At 44.0% G+C, this 19,840-nt stretch overlaps 1 protein-coding gene across 4 annotated transcripts in view; it reads right to left on the bottom strand.

Moving 5' to 3' along the window:
• The window catches only part of FRY (FRY microtubule binding protein), a 385,515-nt gene that overhangs the window by 92,422 nt on the left and 273,253 nt on the right, over positions 1 to 19,840 (bottom strand). For all 4 annotated transcript variants that reach the window (XM_039535002.1, XM_039535008.1, XM_039535030.1 and 1 more), the window contains 3 exons: positions 19,352 to 19,455; positions 10,251 to 10,436; positions 1,591 to 1,789 (listed from right to left, as the gene is read on the bottom strand). In XM_039535002.1, the coding sequence (XP_039390936.1) occupies positions 1,591 to 1,789; positions 10,251 to 10,436; positions 19,352 to 19,455 (489 nt within the window). The remainder of the gene's footprint in view (positions 1 to 1,590; positions 1,790 to 10,250; positions 10,437 to 19,351; positions 19,456 to 19,840) is intronic.

Here is a 19,840-nt window from a genome sequence, read left to right as displayed (position 1 = left end):
GTTGTACTATTTTAAATATTCTGGTATGATAATAATGGTACAGCTTTTATGTGTAGACAAGGCCCTTAGGCATGGTGAGTGTTTTGCAAAAGTAGACTTCTCAAGTGTGCCTAGGGCAACTATAGTGTCCAACTCTGGGCCAATCACCTTCTGTGCAAACAGGGGTATGTGTTAATGCTGCAAGAACAGTGTTAACTTGGGCTGTATTCTGGTTAGCCCAGGAGGTTGTGAACTAACCCCACCCAGCTGCTCCTACAAACTTGTGCCAGGGACATGATTAATCCCCAGGAGGAGGAGTATGTAGGGAATTGAAGGACTGCCAAGTAAAAATTCATAAACAGCCTCTGACCCAGCCTTGCAATGCTCCCTCTGTAGCTCCAGTCATACCAGATCTGCATAGTGTGGACATTAAAGAATTCAAAAGATGTTGCTAACATTGTCCCTAAGGTCTTACTCCTGGCTGCAACCCCTTGGGTGTAAATTTCTTAGCAACACAAGGCCTGAATTTAATTAATTGGATGCACAGTACATGGTGTGTGGCTGAACAGGATTTTTGTTCTTATTCTTCTTGCCTATCTCCTGACTTCTCAAGGTTAAAAAAAGTCAGTGGAATTGTCAACAACTAAGCATGGAAAAGAAAAATAGGTTGAAAGAGAGAACTTGCCTGATATTGAAAAGACAACTGTCTGTGCTAGATTTGTTACTTATTCAAAATGCTAAGTGCAAAAATCAAAAAGCCAGAGGACTAATACACCAAAAAGCATTTGATTATGCTGTAATGAACGGGATGTTTTCCATGGTGAAATACTGGTTAACTGTGATTAGACTTTCCAAAACTATTTCCTTTAAAAATAATCAGGTAAGATGTGAGAAAGAAACATCATTTCAAATATAAGTTCACCAAGTAGACAGTAACATTATCAGTTTAGAAAATTAACAAAGTTAAATAAAATGAGTTTTTAAACCTAACAAAATCACATATTACACTGGATCTTGCCAGTTTATAATGATTACATGTCACTTAAATCCTTTAAGCACTTAATACCAGCTCTTCTTTTGCTGTCAGTTAAGAACTACACTTCTGGATGGAAAAATAAAATGCAGAGTCACTCCGTAGCTGCTCTTCAGCTGGCTAGACTTAGGCTTCCAGACACTTTGCCGGGGCAGTGTAAAGGTGTCTTAATGTAAATGAGAATCAGGCCCTAAATTTTTCAACAGAACAAGCCTAAGATGTGCCAGCCCCATTCAGTAATTAAAGCTAGGCTCACTGTGGCCCCCTCACAACTGCTGTCTCCTTTACAGCAATAAAATTGTCCTATTTCATGAGTTCTGTCATCAGCATAATATTATGGAATACTGAACAATTTATTCCAGTCAGGCAGCATTTTTGTAGTGTTCCTGACAATGTAATGCTTTTAAATACATCTTCACATTTACAAGTAATAGAAGAAAAATAGGAGTTGATTATTACTGTATGTTCACCTCATACATTTTCATCTGTGTCCTTTTAAAGTTATTATAGATAATTTTACAGAAGCCATCAACCTTTTTCAAGCGTAACCCACAGTAACCTCTCCTTATCTTGATTACCTGGTAGTCAGAAATTCAATTAATTTGTTTGCCTTTTCATCTGTTTCAGCAGCTGTGTCCATGTCCTCCACCTCTTGGGTAATCTGTGGGAGATTTCCACTACTGCCTCCTAGACTGATACTTGAGGAGGTAGAGCTGGAGCTTAAACCAGAATCTGGCACTGGTGATGACTGGTACTCCCGCAGAAAGTCAAAACCACCTGGAAGCAGCAGAGGAGAAGATAAGATGGAATGCACCACTTACGTCAGCATTTCAGATGAAAGAATAGGATAAACACCTCTTTTAAACAGTAAGCTGTTGAAAACTTTCACTTGGAAGCAGAAAATATAAGCAAAATGCAAAAACCTATAGCAAGAGTGAAAAACTGGTGACCTTACACTCTCAAATCTTCAGAATGCAATAAAAAATTACTAATACAAAAGTCAAAAAACTTCTGCACTATAGGTATCGTATCTGTAAAATAAATGTTTCACAGGTTACATTCAGAAGTAACATCTTTTTGTAAACTGTATTACATTTAAATAATGTTAAAATATGTCTACAATCAGGCTAAACCTAGGCAAAAGTCTAACTAATTAATCCAGGCTGGTCTGATGTTGAATAAGGTTTGCAAGAAATGTAAGACGGGGTCTTAAGTTCATAACACAAGAGTGAAGTAGGTGATATTATCCTCATTCATCCTCATTTAACCCTCCTTTGTCCTGCAACAGCAGAGGTGTTAACTGCCTACTTTACCTGGAATGGTCTCTCACAACATCTTAAATCCCTGTGCTAAACAGTTTGCTCCACCTTGTGTTTAGCTCTGACACTCTGAGGGCTTGTCTACACTGGCAATTTACGGCACTGCAACTTTCTTGCTTTAGCGTTGCCAGTGTAGACTAGCCCTGAGTGCTTTTCCCAGATCTGAAGAAGAGCTCTCTGTAAGCTCTGAAAGTTTGTCTTGTTCACGAACAGACGGTCAAATGAAAGGTGTTACCTCATTCACCTTGTCTCTCAGAGAGTCAGTTTCAGAGATCAAATTAGAAGCCAGGTGTCTTCATTTCAGATTCTATGTTCTAGCTCAGGGGTTGGCAACCGATGGCACGCGTGCCAAACATGGCACGCGAGCCGATTTTGAGCGGCACGCAGCTGCCTGCCGCGGTCCCAGCCCCCAGCAGCCCCCCCGCCCACTGCTCTCCCCTGCGGAGGCAGGAGGCAGAAGCTTGGTTCTGCGGCAGCCAAGATTCTCCCTCCCCCTATTCTTCCCCCAGTGTAATGCTTTCCTGCCCTGCCCCTCTCTGTCCTAGCGCCAATCAGCTGAGGGCCCTAGCAAGGGGGAGGGGGAAGCACGGCAGAGTGCACACAGCTCCATAGAGGAGACAGTGAGAGGTAGGGACGGGCCTTGGGGAAGGGGGTGGAACAGGGCATGAGCCGCTCAGGGCAGGGGGCTGGGAGCACCCCTATGGGCTGAGCACCCCAGCCCTCTGCCCTGACCCGCCCCACACACTCAACATTCTGCCCTGCAGCCCCATACCCCCAGCCCTCTGTCCTGACCCCCCCATACACTCAGCATTCTGTCCTGCACCCCCATACCCCCAGCCCTCTTCCCTGACCCCTCCACACACTCAGCATTCTGCCCTGCAGCCCCATACCCCCAGCCCTGACCCCCCACACACACTCAGCATTCTGCCCTGCACCCCCATACCCCCAGCCCTCTGCCCTGACCCCCCCCACACACTCAGCATTCTGCCCTGCACCCTCCATACACCCCAGCCCTCTTCCCTGACCCCTCCACACACTCAGCCTTCTGCCGTGCAGCCCCCCTACCCCCAGCCCTCTGCCCTGACCCTTGAACCCACACCCCTACACAGCCTTCTGCCCTGCACCCCCCACACCCTCCAGAGCTCTGCCCTCAACCCCTACCCCAACACACACCGAGCCCTCTGCCCTGTACCCCCAAAGCCCCATCCCTCTGCCCTGATCCCCACACACTCAGCCTTCTGCCCTGCACCCCAACACCCCCAGGGCCGCAGCCCCGGACCCCACCCCCCAAACACATACCCAGCCTTCTGCCCTGCATCCCCACAGCCCCATCCCTCTGCCCTGAACCCCCCCACACACACCCAGCCCTCTGCCCTGACCCTTGACCCCCCCACACCCAGCCTTCTGCCCTACTCCCCACACACCCCAGCCCTCTGCCCTGACCCCTGAACCACCCCCACCCCAGCCTTCTGCCCTGAGCCCCCTCCCCCAGCCCTCTGCCCTGACCCCTGAAACCCCCTTCCCCCGGTCTGGGGTCCCGGCCCCAGGCCCTGCTCAGCCTGCTGCCGGCCTAGGTGAACAGAACCCCAGCGAGCTGATCAGGCTGGTGGCATAAGATCCTCATTTTAATTTCATTTTAAATGAAGCTTCTTAAACATTTTGAAAACCTTGTTTACTTTACATACAATAGTTTAGTTATATAATATAGACTTATAGAAAGAGACCTTCTAAAAACGTTAAAATGTATTACCGACACATGAAACCTTAAATTAGAGTGAATAAATGAAGACTTGGCACACCGCTTCTGAAAGGTTGCCGACCCCTGTTCTAGCTACTGAACGATGTAGCATACTGACTGTATCTGAATTGCTTTCCTCATCCAAACAGCAACTCCTCAACATTAGCTGATTAAAAAACATTTTAACTCAAAAGGGAGTTCTACTCAGTTCACCATGGCCACAAAAGAGGCCTTGACATGGGATATCACAGGTGGGAAATCCCATGTGAATCTTAGGGGAAAATGAAAATGTAATTTAAATTTAATAGTTTATTGTATAGGTTTAACAGTTTGTGAACATACAACAGAAAGAAGGATTTTCACACAGTTTGGGAAGGAAATATGTTCTTCACTGCTGTTGAAGATAAATAATGGGCATATACATCATCTGATTTAATATTTTTGTCCTGAATTATGATAACATTTTGCAATGAAATATCTGAAACATTTAAGTGGAATAAATAATCCTGAATTATGCAAAAAATGTTGTTTACCAGTACTATCAGCATTCTCCTAAAGGTCTCTGCTAAAAAAATGAAAGCCATCAATCTTCATTTGTTCTGGCCATGCACCAAATCAACTGATTGAAGGTCAAAAGATTAAAGTTCTAAAGTAATTTTCTTTAAGCTTCTACTGCTCATGAAGTTATGCACTATTAAAAATTCATAAGTAGGGTCAAAAACAACCTTAATTTTAATAAAAAAAATTTTTGAGTGAGAATTTGAATCTATGTTATTGCTCTTTCTTAAAAAAAAATCATGTCCGTGACCTTTTTAAACTGTGTGATTGTTTCCCTTCAAAGTATTGAATAAGAATCCATGGACTGTGTGTCCAGGACAGAGGGCAGCATGGCCTTTGGATCGTTATGCTGCATTGCATATTCAATAGATTATTTTCTGCCTCCTTTCCCCTCATGTCTATTTTTATTTTAGGCAAAAAATCCTATAGTGATTAGTGACAGATAAACTTCAATAGGTTCCGATAAGTATCCAAATTATGGAGACAAAGTACCTGAAGCTTGTTCAAAAACTTGCAGAGCTTTGTTTCTCTTTTCCATGGTAGCATTCTCTGAAATGCTTCCAGTTCCACGCGCAGAGCCAGTTAGACAGGCAGAACTGCAGGGTCTCAATGCGTGGATGAAACGATGGTGTAGGGAGGAGGGGTTTAGATTTATTAGGAGCTGGGGAAACTTTTGGGAAAGGGGGAGTCTATACAGGAAGGATGGGCTCCACCTAAACCAAAATGGAACCAGATTGCTGGCATTTAAAATTAAAAAGGTCATAGAGCAGTTTTTAAACTAAGGGCTGGAGGAAAGCTGACAGATGTGGAGGAGCACGTGGTTCTGAGGGAGGATCCGCTGCTTAGGGGAGGATCTATAAATGGATATTGCCTATGTCCTAATAAGGAGGAGAGGCTGGAAGATGATAAAATACAGGTAGAATCTGATGAGAAACAGTCAAAAGAAAAAAAATCCCATTCAATTACATCATGTAATGGCAGACAGCTAAAAAATGACAAGTTTTTAAAGTGCTTATATACCAATGCTATAAGTCTAATTAATAAGATGGGCAAACTAGAGTGCCTCATATTAAATGAGGATATTGATATAACAGGCATCACAGAAACTTGGTGGAATGAGGATAATTAATGGGACACAGTAATACCAGGGTACAAAATATATCAGAAGGACAGAACAGGTCGTGCTGATAGGGAAATTGCACTATATGTGAAAGAAAGCATAGAATCACATGAAGTAAAAATCTTAAATGAACCAAATTGTACCACAGAATCTCTATGGATAGTAAATCCATGCTTGAATAATAATATGGCAGTAGGGATATACTACCGACTACCTGACCAGGATGGTGATACTGACTGTGAAATGCTCAGAGAGATTAGAGAGGCTATTAAAATAAAAAAAACCTCAATAATAATGGGGGATTTCAACTATCCCCACATTGACTGGGTGCATATCACCTCAGGAAGGGATGAAGAGATAAGTTTTCTTGACACCTTAAATGAGTGCTTCTTGGAGCAGCTAATCCTGGAACCCACAAGAGGAGAGGCAATTCTTGATTTAGTCCTAAGTGGAGGACAGGATCAGATCCAAGAGGTGAATATAGCCGGACCGCTCGGTAATAGTTACCATAATATAATTAAACTTAATATCCCTGTGGTAGGGAAAACACCACAGCAGCCCAACACAGAAGCATTTAATTTCAGAAAGGGGAACTACACAAAAATGAGGAAGTTAGTTAAACAGAAATTAAAAAGTACAGCGCCAAAAGTAAAATCCCTGAAAGCTTCATGAAAACTTTTTAAAGACACCACAATAGAGGCTCAACTTAAATGTATACCCCAAATTAAAAATCACAGAAAGAGAACCTAAAATGAGCCACTATGGCTAAACAACAAAATAAAAGAAACAGTGAGAAGCAAAAAAGGCATCCTTTAAAAAGTAGAAGTTAAATCCTAATGAGAAAAATAGAAAGGATCATAAACTCGGACAAATGAAGTGTGGAAATATAATTAGGAAGGCCAAAAAAGATCTTGCAGATTTTGAACTGCTAGCCAAAGGCTCCAAAAGTAATAGCATTTTTTTTTAAAGTACATCAGAAGCAGAAATCCTGCTAAACAACCAGTGGGGCCACTGGACGATTGAGATGCTAAAGGAGCAGTCAAAGACAATAAAGCCATTGCAGAGAAAATAAATGAATTCTTTACATCAGTCTTCATGGTTGAGGATGTGAGGCAGATTCCCAAAACTGAGCCATCTTTTTAGGTGACAAATCTGAGGAACTGTCCAGGACTGAGGTGTCATTAGAGGAGGTTTTGGAACAAATTGATAAACTAAACAGTAGTAAGTCACCAGGACCAGATGGACCAAGAGTTCTGAAGGAACTCAAATGTGAAATTGCAGGACTACTAACTGTCGTCTATAACCTATCATTTAAATCAGCTTCTGTATCAAATGAATGGAGGATAGCTAACGTGACACCAATTTTTAAAAAGGGCTCCAGAGGTGACCCCAGCAATTACAGGCTGGTAAACCTGACTTCAGTACTGGGCAAACTGGTTGAAACTATAGTAAAGAACAAAATTGTCAGACACATAGATGAACATAATTTGTTGGGGAAGAGTCAACATGGTTTTTGGAAAGGGAAATCATGCCTCACCAATCTACAAGAATTCTTTGAGGGGGTCAACAAACATGGGGACAAGGTGGATCCAGTGGATACAGTGTATTTAGATTTTCAGAAAGCCTTTGACAAGGTCCCTCACCAAAGGCTCTTAAGCAAAGTAAGCAGTCATGGGGTAAAAGGGAAGGTCCTCTGAGGGATCAGTAACTGGTTAAAAGATTGGAAACAGGGGGTAGGAATAAATGGTCAGTTTTCAGAATGGAGAGTGTTAAATAGTGGTGTCCCCCAGGGGACTGTACTGGGACCAGTACTATTCAACATATTCATAAATAATCTGGAAAAGGGGGTAAACACTTAGATGGCAAAATCTGCAGATGATACAAAAGTATTCACGATAGTTAAGTCCCAAGCAGACTGTAAAGCGCTACAAAAGAATCTCACAAAACTGGGTGACTGGGCAACAAAATGGCAGATGAAATTCAATGTTGATAAATGAAAAGTAATGCACATTTGAAAACATAATCCCAACTATACATATAAAATGATGGGGTCTAAATTAGCTGTTACCACTCAAGAAAGAGATCTTGGAGTCATTGTGGATAGTTCCCTGAAAACATCCACTCAATGTGCAGTGGCAGTCAAAAAAGTGAACAGAATGTTCAGAATCATTAAGAAAGGGATAGATAATCAAACAGAAAATATCATAATGCCTGTATATAAATCCATGGTACACCCACATCTTGAATACTGTGTGCAGATATTGTCGCCCCATCTCAAAAAAGATATATTGGACTTGGAAAAGGTTCAGAAAAGGGCAACAAAAATGATTAGGGGTATGGAATCGCTGCCGTATGAGGAGAGATTAATAAGACTGGGACAGTTCATCTTGGAAAAGAGATGACTAAGGGGGGGATATGATTGAGGTCTATAAAATCATGACTCGTGTGAAGAAAGTAAATAAAGAAGTGTTATTTACTCCTTCTCATAACACAAGAACTAGGGGCCACCAAATTAAATTAATAGGCAGCAGGTTTAAAACAAACAAGAGGAAGTATTTTTTCACATAACTCAAAGTCAACCTGTGGAACTCCTTGCCAGAGGATGTGGTGAAGGCCAAAAAAGAACTAGTTAAATTCATGGAGGATTGGTCCATCAATGGCTATTAACCAGGATGGGCAGGGATGGTGTCACTAGCCACTGTTTGCCAGAAGCTGGGAATGGGCAACAGGGGATGGATCACTTGATGATTATCTGTTTTGTTCATTCCTTTTGGGGCACCTGGCATTGGCCACTGATGGAAAACAGGATACTGGGCTAGATGGACCTTTGGTCTGACCCAGTATGGCCGTTCTTATGTTTTCACCCATCCTTGCTTACTAGAATTATGGAAGCTAACATCTGTACCCAAAGAAAGATTCAGTCCAGTCTATTCCCAAAGAAAGACTGCTCCTCAAAATGAATTTTCTAGTCTCCTGCCCAGTCAAATTTTAAATGTACCAAACAAGGAGGTTTCTACCATTTCCCATGGGAGACTATTACACAGCCTAGTGCATCTCACATTGAATAAGTTTTTTGCTATTCAGCTCCAAGATTCCCTTTCTTAATTTTATCTCTTTCACCACCCTAAATAATACTTCTCCATCCTCGTTGTTTACCTTTCAAATACATGTATTCTTATCTCCCAGCTTTATTGTTGTTTGGCCAACTTATAAATATTTATCACTTTTAATATTTTTTCTCATAAATCAATCTCTCCATTTTCCGGGCTGATATTCTTTGAACTAGCCCCCAGATCTGTTACTACCTTTTTGGTAACAACGTGCCCAGAACGAATTTTGCTATTTTACTAAAGCCAGAAGTGACACTTAGGCCAAGATCATTCCTCTTTGATTCTCCCTTCTTTCTATCACAATCATATTTTTCTCTTTTTTCTTTTGACTGTATTCAGCCTTCTTCCTGAACTGCAATCTTATCTACACAATTCTAAACAGGCGCTGTGACTCCCTCAGCTCCCAACTGGCTCCTTATATTTAGTAACACGTCACAACAGTCTAAAATCTGTCCAGCTACTTTCATAAAGCTTTGCCCCCACCCAACCCCATCAAAGTCCTTGAATTTGCAAAAATTAGCAGAGCAGCCAGCCTAGCAGAGATTGGCAAACCTGCTGAAACTAGAAATGGATTTCAGCCAAGGGAGGAAGTGTGTTCATGGTCAGTAAGAGATAGGTGGTGTTGGAAAGAGTACTTCATATTGGAGCGCTACTGAATTGAAGGAAAGGTTTAATTGGAACTTTGAGATGGATATATCATTCCTAACCATGTTAATTCCTTTGCTTTTCTTGTGCTGCAATCATATATTATTTATTTAGGTTAAAGTTCCATTTCTAAGAGAGTTCTGTGTCTCAGAGTGTTATGGCTTGTCTATACAGTGGGGTAATGCACATTATGAGGGTGTCATTTCTAACGTTTTGTACATTAATAGGTCCATATAGATCCAGCTGGTGTGCACAAAAGGTTTCCTAGTGCGCTTTAATGCACTTTGCGCACAGTTTCAAACAATGCTATGTTAAAGCAAACTGGGAAACCTTTAGTGCACCCCAACAGGATCTACACAGACCAATTAATACACAGCATGTTAATATACTTTAGAAATCACATGTACATAGGGCAGATTGCCACACCGTGTAGACAAGCCCTTAGAAAGTTACAGGTATGCAAAACTGGCACATTCATTTCTAAAATGATATTATAAATTTTTCCTTATAGCAAGGGGCTTTTCCTACTCTGATAGTAAGTCATCATTTAGTAATCTGTGGTGCATTTCCAAAGTAGTTCACAGGGAGTTAAGATCAATGGTTGCTGTACAGATTTCCCATTTTGATCATTCAGCCTATAGTACATAAAAAATATAACACTACAGTATATCAGGAAAGAAACCCTTATGCTCCAGTATTTTAAACTTTTAAAATATAGTGTAGTTTCTCTTCCAAGTTACTTGATTACCTGTATACAGGAATTCAGGTAGATAGGCTGGTTGGACTGTAAGAGTCTTGGTTTCATTCATCTCCCTGGTCTGAAGAAGCACCGAGGCAATGGCTTGAAAATGGCTGTTGCAAGACAATGCAATCAAAAGATGAAGCAGTAGCTTTTTACTGTGTTCAAAGACCTCAGGACGATAATGGTCAAGACCTGAAGGAAAGAGTTACAGCAATCACTGAGTATGAAGTGATTATAAACAAGTTTAAATTCCAGAAATAGCAAAGATTCCAAGGCAGTTCATGGCAACAGTACAGAACAAACAGAAGATACAGCACTTCAGGACACAGTTCCCACAGTTTTTTCTTTAAATATTTGTGTGAATTTAGTACTTGAGAAAGGCGCCAGACCAAAGTCCTCTCTACATCTACAGAGACAGTACATCATGAGCTGTAGCAGTGCCCAGACCTTAAGATGGGGGGACCACCTCCAGAGATGAGAGTAGTCCATTGTCCATGTACATTGAGGACTTAGGCCTGGTTTACACTATGAGTTTAGGTCGAATTTAGCAGCGTTAAATCGAATTAACCCTGCACCCATCCACACAACTAAGCCATTTACTTTGACATAAAGGGCTCTTAAAATTGATAGTGCACCATTGTGACCACTCTGGACTGCAATCTGAACTTGGATGCAATGGCCAGGTAGACAGGAAAAGCCCCACGAACTTTTGAATTTCATTTCCTGTTTGCCCAGCGTGGAGAGCTGATCAGCACAAGTGACTATGCAGAGCTCATTAGCACAGGTAACCATGCAGTCCGAGCTCCAGCATGGACCGTACAGGAGGTTCTGCATCTGATCGCTGTATGGGGAGACAATTCCATGCTAGCAGAACTACGATCCAAAAGACGAAATGCCAAAACATTTGAAAAAATCTCCAAGGGCATGATGGAGAGAGGTCACAATAGGGACTCACTACAGTGTCGTGTGAAAGTTAAGGAGCTCAGACAAGCGTACCAGAAAGCCAAAGAAGCAAACGGACTCTCCCGGGCAGAGCCACAGACATGTTGCTTCTACGCTGAGCTGCAGGCAATTCTAGGGGGGGCTGCCCCCACTACCCCACCCCTGACCGTGGATTCTGAGGAGGGGGTAGTCTCAGCCATGCCTGAGGATTTTGCGGATGGGGAAGATGAAGAGGAGGACAAGGACGAGCTTGCGGAGAGCACACAGCAGGACTCCGTTCTCCCCAACAGTCAGGATCTTTTTCTCAGCCTGACTGAAATAGCCTCCCAACCCTCCCGAGGAGGTATCCCGGACCATAAAGCTGTAGAAGGGACCTCTGGTGAGAGTGTACCTTTGTAAATATAAAACATGGTTTAAAAGCAACCGTTTTTTAATGATTAATTTGCCCTGAGGACTTGGGATGCATTCGCAGCCAGTACAGCTACTGGAAAAGTCTGTTAACGTGTCTGGGGATGGAGTGGAAATCCTCCAGGGACATCTCCATGAAGCTCTCCTGGAGGTACTCCAAAAGCCTTTGCAGAAGGTTTCTGGGGAGGGCAGCCTTATTCCGTCCTCCGTGGTAGGACACTTTACCACACCATGCTACTAGCAAGTAATCTGGTATCATTGCATGACAAAGCGTGGCAGTGTATGGTCCCGGTGTTTGCTGGCATTCAAGCAACATCTGTTCTTTATCTCACTGTGTTATCCTTGGGAGAGTGATATCGTTCATGTTAACCTGGTTGAAATATGGTTATTTACTTAAGGGGACATTCAGAGGTGGCCGTTCCTACTGGACTGTTTGCCTGTGGCTGAAAAGAAATCCTCCCTGAAGTTAGCCAAGCGGTGGTGGTGGTGGTGAGGGGACATCGGCACTGAGCTGTTCGCGTTTGGCTAGCAGGGATCTTCCCTGATACCAGCCACGTGGTGGGGGGAGGGGTAAAGTGATCATCCCAGAGAATTGGATGGGGGGTTAGTTTGATTTCTGCTGCTGCATGTTAACACAAAAACTGCAGCACTCAATGGGCTTTGCTTGGTATGGGAAAGGAGGGCGCTGCTTTTATGAAGGTTGCAGAAGCCGAAGGACAATGGCTTACCGTGGCCGCATGCAAGCTAAATTCTGTTGCCTGGCCCTGTGTCTGTGATCTCTAACACCAAAGCAGCAGGCACTCAATATTAAGATGCAAAATGCGACCTTGTACCGAAATCACATGTGCTATGTAATGTGAATAGTGTTCTTCACTGTGAAAGAGTATACCCATTGTTCTGTAAAATGTATCTTTTTAAATACTTCTCTCCCTTTTTCCCTCCCTCAGCTGCAAATTTTTCAAGCCTCCCTCCTTCGTCCCAAAGGCTATCTCAGATAAGGCTGCGAAAAAAACGCACGCGAGATGAAATGTTCTCTGAGATCATGCAGTCAACCCGCAATGAAAGAGCTCATCTGAATGAGTGGAAGGACATAGTATCACAGTACAGGAAAGTGGCCAATGAACGTGAGGACAGGAGAGATGAACGTGAGGACAGGAGGGACGAACATGAGGACAGGAGGGACGCTCGAGATGAGAGGTGGTGGCAGGAAGATCAGAGGAGGCAGGATGCAATGCTGGGCTACTGCGGGATCAAACGGACATGCTCCGGCATCTGGTGGAGCTTCAGGAATGGCAGCAGGATCACAGAATACCGCTGCAGCCCCTGTTTAACCACCCTCCCCTGCTCCCAAGTTCCATAGCCTCCTCACCCCGATGCCCAAAAACACGGGGGGGGGGGGGGGAGAGGGAGAGGCTCCATGCACCCTGCCACTCCATCCCAGTGGACAGCCGAAGCAACAGAAGGCTGTCATTCAACAAGTTTCGAAGTGGCTTTTTCCTTACTTCATCCCCTCCTCCCACACCCTACCTTGTCAGTTCTCTCCCTATTTTTATAATCAATTAATAGAGAATACATGGTTTTTAAACAATAGTGACTTTATTTCCTTTGCAAGCAAGCTGTGATCGAAGGGGAGAGGGTGGGTGGCTTACAGGGAATGAGTCAAGGGGGCAGGTTTTCATCAAGGAAAAACAAACAGAACTGTCACACCGTAGCCTGGCCAGTCAAACTTTTCAAAGCTTCTCTGATGCACAGCGCTTCCTGGTGTGCTCTTCTAATCGCCCTGGTGTCTGGCTGTGCGTAATCAGCAGCCAGGTGATTTGCCTCAACCTCCCACCCCACCATAAACATCTCCCCCTTACTCTCACAGAGATTGTGGAGCACACAGCAGCAATAACAATGGGTATATTGGTTTGGCTGAGGTCTGAGCGAGTCAGTAAAATGCACCAGCGACCCTTTAAACATACAAATGCACATTCTACTACCACCATTCTGCACTTGCTCAGCCTATAGTTGAACAGCTCCTGACTACTGTCCAGGCTGCCTGTGTATGGCTTCACGAGCTATGGCATTAAGGGGTAGGCTGGGTCCCCAAGGATAACTATAGGCATGTCAACATCCCCAAAAGTTATTTTCTGGTCTGGGAAGTAAATCCCTTGCTGCAGCCGTTTAAACAGACTAGTGTTCCTGAAGACACGAATGTCATGTTCCCGGCCATCCCACGTTGATGTTGGTGAAACGTCTCTTGTGATCTACCAGTGCTTGCAGCACCATTGAAAAGTACCCCTTGCGGTTTATGTACTGGCTGCCCTGGTGGTCCGGTGCCAAGATAGGGATATGGGTTCCATCTATCGCCCCACCATAGTTAGGGAATCCCATTGCAGCAAAGCCATCTACTGTGACCTATACATTTCCCAGAGTCACTACCTTTGGTAGCAGCAGCTCAGTGATTGCTTTGGCGACTTTCATCACAGCAGCCCCCACAGTAGATTTTCCCACTCCAAATCGATTCCCGACTGACCGGTAGCTTTCTGGCGTTGCAAGCTTCCACAGGGCTATTGCCACTCGCTTCTCAACTGTGAGGGCTGCTCTCATCTTGGTATTCTTGCACTTCAGGGCAGGGGAAAGCAAGTCACAAAGTTCCATGAAAGTGCCCTTACGCATGCGAAAGTTTCGTAGCCACTGGGAATCGTCCCACACCTGCAACACTATGCGGTCCCACCAGTCTGTGCTTGTTTCCCGGGCCCAGAATCAGCGTTCCATGGCATGAACCTGCCCCATTAACACCATGATCTCCAAAGGTCCTGGGCCCGCGGTTTGAGAGAATTCTGTGTCCATGTCCTCATCACTCTCGTCGCCATGCTGCCGTCGCCTCCTCCTCGCCTGGTTTTCCAGGTTCTGGTTCAGCATAAACTACACGATAATGCGCGAGGTGTTTACAATGTTCATGACTGCTGCGCTGAAAAAAGGCGCAAAACGATTGTCTGCCGTTGCTCTGACGGAGGGAGGGGCGACTGATGACATGGCTTACAGGGAATTAAAATCCACAAAGGCGGAGGCTTTGCATCGAGGAGAAACACAAACAACTGTCATCCAGAATGGCCCCCTCAAGGACTGAACTCAAAAGCCTGGGTTTAGCAGGTTGTTTATTTCATGGAGGGAGGGAGGAAGCAAATGAATACAAAACAAATCTGGTCTATTTCTTGTTTTGATCCACTCCATCTATCTTTTACATCTTAGGCTGGCAGCAGACAGAGCAATATGACTGCTAGCCATTGTCATCTCCTGGCTGCTCGGCAGAAGATGCTGCATTATGACTGTTAGCCCTCATCATCTCCTGGGTGCTCAGCAGAAAATGGGAAATGACCTGGCTGAGTCACTCCCATCTCTGTATGATGACGATGGCTTTCAGTCCTAATGCACCATCTGCTGCCAAAAGGCAATGAGCTGCTGCTGCGTAGCCATGCAGTCCTACGTCTGCCAGCACCCAGGAGACTTACGGTGATGGTCAGCTGTGCGGGCTCCATGCTTGCTGTGGTATGGTGTCTGCACAGGTAACCCAGGAAAAAAGGCGCGAAACGGTTGTCTGCCGTTGCTTTCACGGAGGGAGGGAGAGAGAGGGGGGCCTGACGACATGTACCCAGAACCACCCGCGACAATGTTTTTTGCCCCATCAGGCACTGGGATCTCGACCCAGAATTCCAATGGGCGGTGGAGACTGCGAGAACTATGGAATAGCTATGGAATAGCTACCCACAGTGCAACGCTCTGGAAGTCGATGCTAGCCTTGGTACTATGGACGCACACCACCGAATTAATGTGCTTACTGTGGCCACATGCACTCGACTTTATACAATCTGTTGCCAAAAATTTAATTCTGTAAAATTGGAGTAATCCCATAGAGTAGACATACCCTGAGACTCCCTAGTAAGATTGCCAGGTTGACAATTAGTCCTGGGTTTTGAGATGTTGTGAAGGGGTGCAGTAGCTTTTGGTCACTAATAGCCTGAGCTGGATTTGAACTAAGGGTATAGAGATGAAAAGATCATGAGCTATAAACATAAATGATTCAAGTTTGTATAAAATGTATTGCTTCACTGTGACAAAGCATTTTTTCATTTATCATCTTAGTTCTGGTTCAACACCTTCTGAGACGGTTGCATGAGAGATCAAACTCAGAACAACAGAGCTGGCTGTCTCCTCAGCTCCTTCCTTGTCTGAATCTCCTCTTCCCTGGCAGCCTGCCTTTTTAGTCCCCCCACACTGCTATGTCATGTTATGTGTCTCTGGTGCACACTTGCCAGTCTGCTCTTTGACAGGCCTGCAAAACTGTAGCAGATATTCGTATGCCAGTTAGCCAGCAGTTCTTTTGACTCCTGGGGACCATCCTTTTAGAACCTTGTGATCCTCTGGTTCATCCACCTACCAATATGCTAGGACCCTCCTCCAGCCTCTCCAGCCTTACTTCTATTCCCTATTCCACTACTCTTGGTCTCTTACTTGCTCCCTCTCTTCCTCCCTTTCTTTCCAGCTGCCAAGAATTAATATCTCTACCCACCCATCCACCCTTCAAGATATTCAGGAATGCAAGATATATAGATGCAAGTTGATGTTCTGAACTTGCTTGGTTTAGTAGTGCCTGAAAGCCACTGCCATTTGACAGCTCTTTGGTAGCTATATGAAATGAATTGGTGGGCACAGTCCTACTCCATCACCACAATTTGCACCAGTTGGTAACCTTCAGAGTTAAGGAGAGAGGCCAAGGACTGAATGGGCATGGAAACGGAGCTTTCCTCTCACCCCTTAGGTGGAACATCTAGAGCAGGGGTCGGCAACCTCTGGCATGCGGCTTGCCAGGGAAAGCCCCTGGTGGGCCGGGGCAGTTTGTTTACCTGCTGCGTCTGCAGGTTCGGCTGATTGCAGCTCCCACTGGTTACGGTTCGCCGTTCCAGGCCAATGGGGGTGGCGGGAAGCTGAGGCCAGCACATCCCTTGGCCCACGCTGCTTCCTGCAGCCCCCATTGGCCTGGGATGGCAAACCACGGCCAGTGGGAGCCGCGATCGGCCAAACCTGCCGACACGGCAGATAAACAAACCGGCCTGGCCTGCTAGGGTGCTTACCTGACGAGCCGCGTGCCAAAGGTTGCCGATCCCTGATCTAGAGCAATACTGGGCTGTTTTACAGTGCTGCTGTGTGGTTAAAAACAGAGGATTTCCGTAACTGGTGCTGTCAATCCAACATCTTATACAAGGACTCAATTAACAGAAAATCTTTTTAACCCCTTCATTATCAATATTACAGACCATTCTGTCCTTTACCTATGTTTCTACAGTAGATTCCCTTCACTTAAATATTTTCCTATTCCTTCCAATATGTGAAAAGGTACATGCTCAGTTTAACTGCCAAAATATCTCTAGTTTCTTTCTCAATCATATCCCTCATACACTCCTTCCCATGTGCATTCTCACATTCCAGCATGACATGATTACTTCATATGCAAGTCACAGTCACACCTCTGGCTAACACATTTAGTACTACTTCCCTACACCCTCACAAGGGGAATCTATAGAGATGTAATGAAACTAAACCATAATAAAAGTGAAGCTTTAATGTTAATTTAAATGTGAGTCATTATGAAATACTGTGATGTTAAGATATTACTTGACAAAAAAGGTAAAGAAATTTTGATAAATGCATTTGTAATATCAGAAATCTATTTCTGCAAATATCTACTTGCACTGCTCAGTGATGGCTAGTATACACTGACTGTCTCTCAACCAAAATGAAAAGGCTAGAGTCTTTCATCTTGCTTGATATTGTTTTTATTCCTATTCTCAAGTCCCTTCATTGATTCATTGACTCAAATTGAGTTTTATTACTAATAAATTTCTAACTAAAAAGGCCCATCTGTTTTTCAGAACTGCTACAACTATAATTTGTCAGATGTTCAATTGGTTCACCAGTTGCTGGCTATTTGTTTTGTCCACACAAGACTGATGTTACAGAGTTTTTTTCTTTTCAGCAACTTTTCACTATATCTGGGGAGTCAGCTCCCAACTGAGTCTGAAAAGCTGAATCAATTTTTGTTTTTAAGCCTACATTTTGATGCTGCCTATAATATATTTTAAGACTGTCTTTGTAAATGCTCAGGAATATTTTATATAATATTCTATGAAAATCACCATATGTTGCACAGACATTCATGGTAGTCTCGGCATCTAAGGGCATGGATACACTTGCAGATGTACAGTGCTTTCAGTTAAACCAGCCTTCGTAGAGTGCAGTAGGGATAGCGCTGCAATTTGTCCACACTGACAGCTTCACATGCACTGGCGTGGCCACATTTGCGGCACTTGCAGCAGCATTGGGAGTGGTGCATTATGGGCAGCTATCCCAACATGCAAGTGACTGCAATGTGCTTTTAAAATGGGAGGGGTGGGGTGGAGTGTGACAGGGAGTGTGTTGTGTGTATGTTTGGGGAGAGAGAGTGGGGTTTTGGGGGGCTGAGAGCATGTCAGCATGCTGTCTTGTAAGTTCAGACAGCAGCAGATCTCCCCCTTCCCCCCATGCCTCTCTCTCTCACACACAGCATTCCACAGTAACGGCTTGCATGCAGGCTATCAGAAACAGAGCTTTGAAAGTGCATTTACGCATTCCTACAGGAGTTCAAAACAATGACAAGAGTGGCCACTTGACTTACGGGGATTATGGGATGTTTCTGGAGGCTGATCAGAGCGCAGTAACGCAACACTTCATTCACACTGACACCCATGCATTGTAGCCAAGGCACAGCAAACGTTATTCCTCTCGCCGAGGTGGAGTACCAGCAGTGCTGTAGCTGCGGAGTCAGAGTGCTCTACATGCCTTGCCAGTGTGGACGGGTAGTGAGCTAGTGCGCCAGGGGCTCCTTTATTGCACTGTATACTGCAAGTGTAGCCAAGCCCAGAGAGAGAGGAGAGGAAAGTGGCATGAATGGTAATTTTACCATGACATCCATTTTATTAAAGAGGTATTGTATCCTTTTAAATCTAGATAGCCCTCTAATGACTCTGATTTCTCTTTCTGGATTTTTTCTGCATGTTGTTAGTGCTTGTGAAAGGTACCAGAGTGACCGCAATGGAGCTAGAAGTAGTTGCCTTGGTCCATAGACATAGGTATATAATGGGTAGTGACACTTCCCCCATTGTTCTACAAATGTGCTATAATTTTCTAGCTCAGCCTCCATGACTATTCAATCCTTGCTGTCTGTGCTGAGACTACCAATAAGGGTGGAAATTAGTTGCAATTATGGTGATGGGGTTTGGAATGTGGACATTGATCCACTGAGAACTGGACTGAGACCACCACTTATTATGAATTCATTCCATATGTCTAGCTATTCTAATGACCTACAGAAAGTATGCATCAACCACATGAATTGGATAATGCCTATACACTTCCTAATTACTCTAGTATGCTCAACATTTCTGCTTCTGCGAACCGTGAAATGATGAACTAATAAAGTAAAGTGGGGGAAAAAAAGCCACAAAAAATTCAGAGTATTGCGAGGTGTGATAAAGAATGCTGCAGCCACAACATTCCAGCTGATCAATTTTAGTTTCATGAACTGATGTAACAAAATATGAATGATGGCCGTAAACATAGCTATGGAGGGAAAGGCAAAGACAAAATATATTTAAAATAATGCTAACTCCACAGCTTCAGTTTGACTAATGGTTTGGAGTATACCCATGTTTTAATTCCTGTTGTATTGGTCTTACCTAAGAAAAGAGCATGAAGTAATAAAGGGAGGTGAAGGGCCCAATCTTCTCTCACACTGTGATCCACTACCATCTCAGTCATGAAAATAACAGCAATATTGCACCTAATAAATGAAATCACAACGTCAATTTAAAAACTTTTTCTGGGAGCTGGACAACAGTAATATGCTATGCAATCACATGAGAATTGGTAAGACATGGGTTAATGCACTAGCCTTTCAGCTCTGGGGAATGACATTCAAACCGTGACTTGGATCCCAAGTGAAACTAGTTTGATGGTCTTATCCTAGTTTCCCTTCTTGCTTCCATTACTAATCCATCATACAGTTTGGTACAGTTAATCAGGATGGCCATTCAGCACTCAAAAGAGGCCCTGGACTAGAATGTAGCAGGTTTGATACATGGGAACTGAGGCCCACTGGCAGAGGCAGGCAGCCTGCACACTGGCTGGCTCTGCTAGTCACTGCTAACACTTACTAGGTCCTGAGT

This window comes from Mauremys reevesii, linkage group 1 (assembly GCF_016161935.1).
Source record: "Mauremys reevesii isolate NIE-2019 linkage group 1, ASM1616193v1, whole genome shotgun sequence".
In the NCBI taxonomy this organism is placed as follows: domain Eukaryota; kingdom Metazoa; phylum Chordata; order Testudines; family Geoemydidae; genus Mauremys; species Mauremys reevesii.
Note: the sequence above shows the minus strand (reverse complement) of the source record. Positions and strands in the feature narration are given on the sequence as shown.